Source organism: Phaethon lepturus, unplaced genomic scaffold (assembly GCF_000687285.1).
Source record: "Phaethon lepturus isolate BGI_N335 unplaced genomic scaffold, ASM68728v1 scaffold11415, whole genome shotgun sequence".
Classification (NCBI taxonomy): Eukaryota; Metazoa; Chordata; class Aves; order Phaethontiformes; family Phaethontidae; genus Phaethon; species Phaethon lepturus.
Window position 1 is genome coordinate 318 of NW_010538370.1, and position 11,056 is coordinate 11,373.

General features: G+C 60.7%; 1 protein-coding gene across 1 annotated transcript in view; it reads right to left on the reverse strand.

Moving 5' to 3' along the window:
- Positions 1-214: 214 nt before the first annotated feature.
- The window catches only part of CSNK1G2 (casein kinase 1, gamma 2), a gene marked incomplete at its 3' end in the record, with an annotated part of 16,292 nt that continues 5,450 nt past the window's right edge, over positions 215-11,056 (reverse strand). The window contains exons 2-10 of the mRNA XM_010286773.1: positions 7,493-7,533; positions 6,856-6,925; positions 6,285-6,433; positions 5,553-5,787; positions 5,233-5,318; positions 4,706-4,790; positions 4,462-4,610; positions 3,886-3,969; positions 215-321 (exon numbers count right to left, since the gene is read on the reverse strand). Of these exons, the coding sequence (XP_010285075.1) occupies positions 215-321; positions 3,886-3,969; positions 4,462-4,610; positions 4,706-4,790; positions 5,233-5,318; positions 5,553-5,787; positions 6,285-6,433; positions 6,856-6,925; positions 7,493-7,533 (1,006 nt within the window). The remainder of the gene's footprint in view (positions 322-3,885; positions 3,970-4,461; positions 4,611-4,705; positions 4,791-5,232; positions 5,319-5,552; positions 5,788-6,284; positions 6,434-6,855; positions 6,926-7,492; positions 7,534-11,056) is intronic.

An 11,056-nucleotide genomic window follows, 5' to 3' on the forward strand; every position in this document is an offset into this window, starting at 1 on the left:
TGGGGAGGATGCGTGAGCCTCAGGGCTGGGCAGGGCACAGTGGGAAGGGGGCAGGGGTGGCAGTGGCCCTGCAGGGACACCCCTCGTGGCGTGCCAGGGAAGAGCAGTAGCTACTTGCTCTAGAGCTGGTCTGTTCCTCCCCGGAGCGGACTGGACAAGGCCCCATGTCCACCCTGGCCTTGGCGAGAGGGAGGCATCAGGGCTGTGTCCTTACTTTGTATCGTCTGTCACCTCCACCTCGGTGGGGGCTGTGATGGGGGCATTCGAATGTCCTGCCGTCGGGTCATCCGTGTTCAGCTCTCCGTTGGTGGAGCTCATCACCTGGGGAGAGATGAGCATCAGCGCAGGGCAGCCCATGGCACACGGGCCGGTCCTTAGCCTTGTCCCCTGCCCTGTGGCAGCTGCGTCCCAGAGAGGTGCAGCCCCAGGAGGTGGCACGGCCCCCCCAGCCCTGCGTGAGCCGGGAGCACCACGGTCCCCATGCAGGGCAGCAGGATGGTGCCCTTGCCCAGACAGCAGTGCTCGGCCTCAGTGCTGAGCGCTCCCAAGCAGCAGCACCGCACAGAGGGTTTGATCCCCTCAGTGTCTCTGGGAGGATCCCAGCTCCCAGGAACCCCTGCACACCCGGCCGGGCGAGGGGCTTGCTGGCAGCCAGCTCCAGTGTGCCCAGGAGACACGGCCCCACAAAGCTGTTTGCTCCAAGGAGACCTCGCCATGTCCGACCAACCAGACACAGCTCTTGCTCCCCAGCCCCGAGCCACAACACATCCAGGCCCTGCAGTACTCAGCCCAGCACCCACGCCGCAGCTCCTGCTGGCCTCGAGGTGCCCCCAGCTCCTGCCCGCTCACCGGGACAGCGGAACCATGTGTGGTGCCAGGCAGGAAGGAGATCCAAGTCACCAAAGCAAGGATGGGGTTGGCATAGGCAACCGAGACTTGCCTGAACCCTGCTCCTGTGCCTGCAGCCTCCAGACAAAGCCAGGAGCTCCCTGGGGATGTGCAGGCCAAAGGATCGCAAAGCTGCTCGTCCCCAGCGAGGAGGCTCGGCCTTACCCAGACTCGTGGAGGAGCTACCGTCCGACAGCCGCAGTGCCCAGCTGGCAGGGCTACATCAAGCTACAGCCCCCCAAAACAAGCCCAGAGACCCCTGTGCGTCCCAACACCCCCTGCAGTGCCGGGCGCAGGCGGAGGACGGGGGGGTGTTTGCAGAGCAAGAGTGGGGAGCAGCCATCATGGCAGGGAGAGGACGTGGCACAGGAGGAGTGGGGCAAAGCGCAAGCCCCATGGTCTGCCCCAGCCCTGCGCTAGCAGCAGTGGGAGCTGGGTCCAAGCCCGGGACAGAGCACCGGCAGAGATTCACCACGAGCAGCAGGAACGAGCAGCAGCGGCGGCGGGGACATAAGCAAAAACAGAGGAAGAAGCACAGGCCCAGCTGGGGGGGACCCACCATGGTCCACCATGGATGTCCCGCCATCCGCGGTGGGCTGGACCCCACCAGCCTGAGGGGGGCCGAGCGGTGAAGAGCAGAAGGCAGCGAGGGCGGCGAGCACGCGGCTGACAGTGCGAGTGCAGGACCAAAGTGGGGAGACGAGGCCGAGGACTGCCCAGGGAAAGGGAGGAGAAGCAGGGCTCGAAGCCCTCGCCCGAGCCAAGGAGGCACAGGGAAGTCCCCACATGGGATAAGGCTGCGTTGTCTGGCACTGCTGGGACGAGCAGCACTGGGGGCAGAGCTCGATGCCCACCTGGCTGCTCCTGCTGCCGCACGGCACTGAGCCTGTGCTTCGTCCATCTCTAACTGTCCTCCGAGTCCCGCTGGCGGTACCAAGGGAGCCCAGCAGCCCCTGGGAAGCAGCGCCAGCCTCATCTGTGAACTGTGAGCATCACCCGCCATGGGGACAAGGCAGCACAGCCCTGGGTCCACGTGTTGCAGCCTAGGCAAGAACCCTGGGCATGCAGTCCCGCTGCCGCCCCAGGGCAGAGGAGCGGGGCTGATCCCCTGGCACGGCCAGCAGACACACGTCAGCCTGCGCCCGGCTGTGTGGGCAGGTTGTGTGGCGCAAGTTGGCTCTGCTCCCTCCCGCAACCGCCCCTGCCCTCGGCGCGTGGTTGCATGTACCTGGACGGACCCCCCGAGCCTGCCGGCTGCCAGGTGAGCTCCCAAAGGCTCCTCGGCAGGCTGCCCACCGGCCTGAGGATCCCACAACTCCGTCCCCTCGGGCGGCTGCTCGCGACAGGCAGGAGGAACAGAATGAAAAGAAACAAAAGGAAAGAAAAGAGGAAGAATGGGGAAGAGAAAGGAGAGGTGGAGGGAAGGGGCACGGAGAACAGTGGCAAAGGGAGTCGAGAAAATAAGACATGCAAAAGCAAAAACATGACCGGAGCAGCTAGAGTTTGTGATTGCGGAGGGCACTCGTGCAGCACCGTCCCTGGGGTGACGCTGTGGGTCTGCATCCTCCCTGCCACGTACACGCACACACTGCCTCCAACAATGGAGCTCAGCTCTTCCCCCGCACCGGGCACATCCTCTCTGCACGCCGCCCTGCGGAGCAAGGCCGGCCCCGCTGAGGCACCGCCACCAGCCGGCCTCCTGCAAGCGCAATGTTCCGAGGCTGATGCGGATCACTGTGGTGCAACTGCGAGGAAGTGAGCTGTGCTGCTCCTCGAGGGCACTGGGCTCCTCAGCTGTCCCACAGCAGGGGAGCACCCTGCTGCCAAACCCTCACCGCAGGGAGCATGGCACAGCCCCATGGCTGCGGGGGACCCCTGCATCCCCAGGTTGGAAACTGCTCCCATGCTGTGGGAGTTTTGTGCTTTGCTTTTCCCACTGCTCTTGAGAAGGGATGTCGAACATGGCATTTCTCAGATGCTGGAGGAAGACAGTAGACCTTACTGGCAGAAAGTTCCCAGGAACGAGCCAGAGGTGCTTTGAAGTTCTTGTCCTCTCCCTACGAAGTGCGGCCCAGCCACCGGCCAGTGACAGCCAGGGCTGTCCCAGGCTCCCTGTGCTCAGCAAGGGGCACCGCTGGGCCGATATATGGGTGAGGGAGGACAGGGTGCTGCACCTTTGGCTTGAGCCGTTTGCAGGTGCTCTGCTCCCTGTGGAGGTTCAAGGCAAGAGGATGAGGGTCTGTACAGGACTGCTGGGGAAACGCGTGAGATTTTGCTCTTGACGGCAGCAGTCCCAAAGCCGTGTTTCCTGCACCAGGGCAGGACAGGCCATGGCACCAGAGGAGGGCCGGGCAGCCCGGCCCCTTTCCCATAGCAACCCAGGCAGGGAGCTGCCTGCACAGCTCTGCATGTCTCCCTGCCCCAGGCTGCTCTCAGTTCAGCCCCCCGTGCCCTGCTCGTTCCCAGGGCAAAGCCAGCCGCTCTCTCCACCATGGGGCCAAATGCTGCCCCACAAACTCCGCTGAGGTCCAGGGATGCCCCACCTTGTCCTGTGTCCCCGTCTCATTGATGAAAGTGGCACCGTGAACACAGCCGCAAGTTACCCCTGTGGGGATGTGGCACTGGGGACATCATCCTTAATGCAAGGTGGCTCAGCCTGTGCCGTGCCCACACCCACCGGCCAGCGCTAAACCCTGCAGCTCGCCGGCTGAAGCCCAGGCCTGGCGCTTCCCCGCCATGCTACAGCCTCCCATGGCTGCTTCCTCACACTTCTGCCAGGCTGCCTGGTCCCAGGGACACTGCCCTGGTCCCTCCGCTGGCCACAGACCCAGAACTGCAGGCAGGAAGCCTTCCCACAGACAACGCTGGGAAAAAAAGGATGCTCCAGTCCCTGCCTCCACCCAGAGGCCCCGCTGGGCTCTGTGAGTCTGTGGAGCAGAAGCCCGAGCTGTGCAAGACCGCGGTCCCGTGCGCCCACAGGGCAGTGCCGCTGCTCACCTGGTGTTTGGTGTGTGGCTGTGCTTTGTCTCTGTTTGGGGGCTGCACCTGCACCTCGCTGTGCATCGTGCCGATGGGGGTGGGCTGGGGACATGACAAGGACAACATCAGCCATGGCACAGCAGCCCTCCTGCCACCCCACAACCCCTGATCCAACCTCTGGCCAAACATGCAAAACACCCCAGAACGGGGGCCTGATCCCAGGCCCTACCCTCACCCTGTCAGCTCCACGGTTGGTGTGTGGCTGCAGTGAGCCCTGGAGGATGCCCCTGGCAGAAAGTGAGGTGCCAACATTACTGCTGGTTTCCCATGAGCTCCAGGAGCCTCAAATTTCTGTGTCAGAGCTTTAACTCATCGGCATGACAGCTCCAGCTTGCAGCTGGCTGCTGGTGTCTGGTGAGGACTGGCGGAGCCGATCTCCTGGGCGCGGATGTGCGTGGAAGGGATGACTGCCCACCTGCACCCTCCCTGGCTACTGCTGCAGAGCATGCCTACTCCCCACCATGCTGCCCACCGCCCCCCGGGTGCCCTGGGGCCCAGCACCCTCTGCCTGCCCCCGCTTCCCTCGCCACTCACCAGTGGTTTCCCTGCCCAGTCGTATTCATAGTCGAACACGTAACCGTTCCTCTCAAACAAGTCTGTGAAGAGCTTCCGCAGGTAATCGTAGTCAGGCTTCTCAAAGAAATCCAGCCTCCGCACGTAGCGCAAGTACGTGGCCATCTCCTCTGTGGGGAACAGAGTGGGCTCAGGTGGGGCAGGGGGATGAGGTGGCAGGGCAGCGGCTCTGGGGACAGGGATAGGCTATGCAGAGTGCCCTCACCTGGGAAGTTCTCACAGAGCACCTCCACCGGAGTGGCTCTTTTGGTGTCGCCGATCTTCTGATACCTCTCCTTTAGCGTGTCAGCCTGGCAGAGACAAAAGCAGGTCAGCATGAGGGCCAGGCATGTCCCTGGGAGCGGGAAAGCACTGGGTATTGTCAGACCATAAATAGTTTCTTGGTCCCCCTTTTCCAGGTAACAGTGAGAGGTCATTCCCAGGGAATGCCCTCACCCAGGGCCGGTCTGGAGGACAAACGCTGGGGAGCGCCATTCCAGGACAGGCACTGTGAGAGCAGCTGGGATACCCGCAAAGCAGGGGCGACACAGCAAGAGAGACAGCTACAGCCACTCAGCACAGCAAGGGCCTGGCACAGAACTCAGAGCAACAGTCCCTGCATCTGGCGGGGTGCCAACCCTCCAACACCCCAGGGGCGAAAGCTTCCACCCCCAACCCTGATGCTGCCCATGCCAGAGCAGAGCCAGACCCACGGGGCAGCCGTGCCCAGGGACAACGGGAGCTGGCAGTTACCTTGAGGCCTTGCCAAGGAAGGCTCCCGCGGAGGAAGTACATAAACATGTGCCCTAATGCTTCCAGGTCGTCCCTGCGGCTTTGTTCTGCATGGAGAGAGAAAGAAAGAGACACGGGCAAGTTTCCACTACAGCCACTCTCCCTGTCCCCCCCCAGGCCCTGCAGCACCCCGAGTCCCCTGGCCAACATCGCAGGCTGAAGAGCAGGAGAGGCAGTTTGTCCCCAGCCCCACCTCTGGCAGGGGGGAGCTCACACCCTGCAGTCCCTTTCCCTCTCTCTTTTGGTCAGGAGGCAGGGCTGGCCGCACAGTGCGCACACACCTTTCCCAAGGTGGGTGTTGATGCTCATGTAGCGTGCTGTCCCTGTCAGGCTCTTGTGCTCTCGGTAGGGGATGTGTTTTTTGGTCTCGGGGTCAATATACTCTTTGGCCAGGCCAAAATCGATGATGTGGATTGTGTGCTGCCGCTTGCTGCCCGGCCGCCCCACCAGGAAGTTCTCTGGCTTGACGTCTCTGTAGATCAGGCTTTTGGTGTGGACATACTCCATCCGTGTGATCTGGGGGCATAAGGAGATGTCAGCACCATGGCAGAGATGTGCTGGACTGCAGCCTCCCTGCACCCTCCTCCCCTGGGCTCAACTCTGCTCCGATTGCCTCAACTCTACCAGCAACCCTGCTCCGCTCAGCCCGTACGTCACCCTGGGTCGGAAGGGCAGGCACAACAGGTCCTCCAGCCCTGGGAACAACCTCAGTCCGGCCGCATCTCGGACACAGAGAGAGAGAGATGCTTATTTGTGCTCAGAAAGGGGCTGTGTGAAGGTGAGGGAGAGCCTTCCTACATCGGGGAGAGGGTGAGGTCTGGGATGTGCCCACAGGCACTGTCTCCTGTGGCCTGCTGGGCACTGGCTCACCCCTCCTTCCCTTCCCTGCGGGGTCCCCAGGCAGCCCGACGGCCATGCCCACACATCGCCCTGCTCCCCCAGGGTGGTCTGTGGCCGGGCGGGCCAGGGTGAGCCGCGCAGAGCCACAGATGAGGCAGACGTGCTGTGCTCACCAGCTGGATCGCGATCATCAGGACGGTCTTGAGCGTGAAGGTCCGATCACACAGATCAAAGAGATCTTCTAGGCTGGGTCCTAGCAGCTCCAACACCATGGCGTTGTACTTCCCGCAGGGGCCAAAGTAGTAAACCTGAGGAATTCCTTCTGCAAGAGACGGAGCAGGGGCTGTCAGGGGTTGCAACAGGGCTGAGCAGCACACGGCCATGCTCTCACAGCCATGCCATTGCTGGAGCCAGGATGGGGGGCTGCAGATGGGGGGCTGCCTCTGCACTGCCCTCCCTCCGTGCTCCAGACAGCCCGGCTCTGCTCTTGGCAGGAGGGTGAAGGAGGCAGCTCCATCTGCATCCCTGACTGTTGCGGGGGAGGTGGGGGGGAAGAACTAAATAAAAAGGGATCAAAGATTAGATGTGGCTCTGTGTAAAATCGGCCTCTCCCAGCTGAGCAGATGGGCAGGAGCTGCTCATGCCGGGGAGTGAATTTGCAGTCACATTTATAGGAAGGCTCCCTTTCCTAGCTGTGTTGCCCGGCCGGCCGGCTCCCCACGGCAGATCAGTCCAGCCCCATACCTGCATTGCCGAGCTGTTTGTAGAACCGATACTCCAGGTGCAGCTGGGGCGCCCGGGATTTTATGGGTTCCTTGGAGGAGAGAAGGAGAACAGTTAAGGCTGTTGTATGGAGCAGAGTGTTAAGGAGATCTGGGTGTCACACACCTCCTTCGTATGCTAGCAGCAAGCTGGACTGAGCGCATTTTGGGTTGAGAAAAACTGGTATAAAATGGAGATGAAGCCTCAGAGGATGAGGAGAAAAAACCAACCCATATAGGAGCCAGATCCAGCCCCTCCAGAGAGATCCAGGTGCTGGGATAGACATTAATGGGAGCAGGTATCAGTGGGGACCACCCTGTCCCAGAGGTTTCTCTGCCACTGCCACTGCCACTGGCTGAGCGCAGCACAGGCTACACAGAGGTCCTGGAGAAGCAAAGACCCAGCTTTTCTCTCCCCAGGCACAGATCACCCCACCTGCAATGGCGCGCGTTGCTTTGCCTGCCCTCAATTCCTAGCAGTGAGCACAGCTCCCCTGCGCAGCCACCCGTCCATCATCTATCGCAACCCACGTAGCTCGACCTGCTCTAACAGCCTGGGGAGGGTGAACAATCTTCCCAGGTGGGCTGACCATCACCGCCATGACCATGGGGGGACTCACCAATTTGATAGCTACGTATTCGTTCGTGTAGAGGTTCTTTCCTGCAGGGAGAGACACAAGAAGGCAACTGAAATCAAGTGAGCCTTTGCATTAACCCACATCACACCCACCGCAGTCCCTGAGGGCTCCTGGGCTGCGGAACGTCAGGAACAGGTTTAGCAGCTCCCACAACACATGAACAGGCCTCGAGGCACGAGCAGGAGCAGGAACCCACCGTGGGGAGTTGCAACACACCAGTTAATTACCCCCAGATGGGGTATGCGGATCCCTCTGGGATGGGCAGGCTGCTGTGGGGCTGGAGCCAAGTTTGCTGGGAGGGGGCAGGGTCCCAGTCCAGGCCTGCAGGGATGTGACTGGTCAAGGCAGGAACAAGGCTGAGACTTGCTGCTTTTCCCAGACACATCCCTGCATGGAGGGGGCCTCCTTGGGGGGCTGAGCCCCGTTCAGGGAGGGCTGTCTGGAGCTGGGTGACGCTGCTTTGTGGGCAGTGGGACCACGCAGAGGGTGGCAGGGAGGTGCAGCATTGGTGCAGCTTGAGGCACTGCAGCGGGCAGTGGTTCAAAGGCACCACAGGTAGGTGGAAATCCCTTCCCCAGGGCTGGGGTCACTCCTGGGGACGGCACACCTGTGTGTGTGTGTGTGTGTGCGCACGTGCGTGTGCGCACGCGCGGCTCCACCTTCGGGACGCTCCCACCCACCCAAGGCTGCAGGGGATGCCAGGAGCAGATCCACGGCACGGTCCAGACTGTACAAGGAGGAGTTGAAGGCACCCATGTGCTGCAGGGAGGGCCAGATGACTGCCTTCAAGTGGCCAGGAGAGTTGCAAGGGCAGCCATGCCACCCCAAAACCCTGTAAATGACTTCCTACAGAGCTCTGCACCTTCACGGCAGTTTTCACACCCATAAGTACAGAACGGGTGAACTAATGGTGTCTGCACATCAACCTGCTCACCCCAGAGAGCCAGGAAGACATGAGGAAGGTGTTACACCTGGGAATTGTCAGGACAACCTCTACCCCAGGTCCATAAGGGCAAAGATTAAAGTGGTTTGCAGAAACATCTGAGTGCCCCTTCTGCCAAAGCCCTTCAGGACACCAGGGAGATGGGAGTTAACCGCAGCAGGTTCCCTTCCATGCACACAGAGCCAGCAGACACGCGATCCCACTGCCTGGCATGTGTGTATCTGATGGAGCTGCATCTGTCTCCTCAGATTTTCTCCAAGCAATTTGCTCAGGGAACAAGCTTGTCCTGGCATAAGATTTCATCTGCTCTGACTGCTGCTCTCCACCTGAAGCAGCAATAAATCCTCACTGGGTGACATCAGAACCAGCTGCTGAGCACCAGAGTCAGCAGCAGGATTAGGGGAAGAAGGATGAATCGGAGATATTAATGGAGTGGCTCCTCCCAGGGACAGGCTCTGCAGCCAAGGAGAGGCTCAATGCTGCTGCCTCACTGACCCTCTCCCATCCCAGGAGACCTCTGCCACGCCACTCTGTCTCCTGCCTCTGCAAAACCAAATCCCTTCACAGCAATTAGGAAGTAGGTTATTTGGGAGGAAGAAATGTCTGGCTAACACAAGCGTATGCCAGACCCAGGGTTTTTGGCCCATTGCGGACTGACATTTCCTGGGGAGGAGGTGGGACATCCCCCAGACCTGTGCACGGCTCCAGACAGCTCGAGGAAACCCTCAGTTCCTTGGGAACTTGACTGGGGCAGGGAAGAACTGAAATCTCAGTGGACCCCAGTGCAGCTCCCTCGCCCCCGCCGTGAGCATTCACCTGCCAATGACTTAACGGGGAGAGAAGGCAGCAAGTCGGCATGGAGGAGAAGCGCGTGCAGGCAGCTTATCATCTTCCATGCACCAGGACCTCTGCGTTTGGCAACCACCGCAAGGGAGAGCAAAACAGCCCCACACGCTGTCTGGGACGCAGGGGCAGGCAGAGGCATGGCCCTGCCTGCAACAACAGCACAGGGTCCCCATGTGCTCCCCAGCTACGATGGGCTCTGGCCTCAAGAGTTGTACAGTTCAGTCCAAAAAATCACTGCTGCTTTTGGGGTGGTAACATGCAACCAAAAAACTCACAGCTGGATTTTCCCTGAGGTCAGGCTGGATCTGAGGAGGGAAAAAGATAACATGGCAGGCTATCTGCCAGAAGGGCACTGCAAAACTGGCCCAGCACAGCAGGGAGGGAGAAGGGAAGGAGGCAGGAGCATCCCCAGCAAGGCTGTGCTTGGAAGGGTCCACTCCATCCCTGTTATGTGGAATCTCTCCTGTCCCCACCATGCTGGCACCCCTGTGGCTCGCTGGCACAGAAAGTTACCTTGCAAAAACACTCTGGGAGCTGGTAGCCCTCTCCCAGCCCAACGAGTCCAAATCATTTGACACCCCCATGGTTCATCCCTTCCGGTAATGCTTGGAGGGCTTGGACAAAGCTGATAAAAAACATGGGGGAGCAGAGAGAACACAGACCATTGCTGCTGTCTTACCACCACCATCCTCTTCCCCTTCCCCGATAAAAAAAAAGGTGCAAAGAGCAGAACCAGCCTATCATGAGGGAAAAAAAAAAAAACCCTACAGGAAAAAAAGAGGCAAAAGAGCCAGGAGAGAGGGCTGTGGGGTCCTTCCCCTTGGCAGGGCCTGGCCCATGCCAGGGAACTCCCCGCTCCAGCTCCTGGGGCAGCTCCCATGGCCACTCCCACGCCACCTTCTCTGCCAAGCACTCACCAATGATAACTTCAACACCTAAAGTGTGCTGGAGTCCATGGACTGCCCTGGGGGAAGACTCAAGCAGGCAGCACTGCAGGATTCATAGAAGAAAAGGCATTTTTGAAAGAAAAAAACAAGAGAAAAGCAGCAAGATGGGTGGCAGAAAGCAAATATTTACATTTGCAGAGAGGCCTTTGCCCTGCTCAGTGCTGGTGGTGCCTCCGAATCCAGCTGCCAGCACCTGCAAGATGTGGCATGTCCGATCAGAGCTGAGCCAAAGCCGCCCCTCGGAGGAGGCGGCCAGACCTGGGGTCCATACTGCGTTTAGAAGCTGGACACGGCTTTCTCTTAACCCTGTGCTAACACCCAAACTGTCCCCCTCCCGAAGGCGGATCTGGCAGCAGCGGGGACCGGCACCTGCTCCTGCACATCACGGCGGCCCGAGGAGCCAGGCTCCGCGCCGGGCTCCTGACCGGGTCCCCATCCAAGTGGCTTCCCTCATGGCCGCCCCTCTATCTGGCACTGCCCCTCGGTTGTGGCAAGGCGCGGGGCACAACACCACGCCCGCCATGCCGGGAGCCTCTGCACTACGGCCTTGCCCGCAGCTGGAGCACGGAGCTGCGCCTGGTGCTGGGACCGGCCACTTGGCTTCTCCAGTCCCCAGGCGCTGCAGCCGAGGAGCGCGGGAGACAGCAGCTCTGTGCGAAGGCAGCCAGACACAGGCCCAGCACCGCAAGCACCACAGCCCCGGCCCCGGCACCACAAGCAGCATCAGTCCAAGCAATGACAGCTCCTTGGAGCACTGGGTTTTAATACCACGGGGAGGGGGGGGGGGGGGGAGGGCGAGTTTTGAGGGTT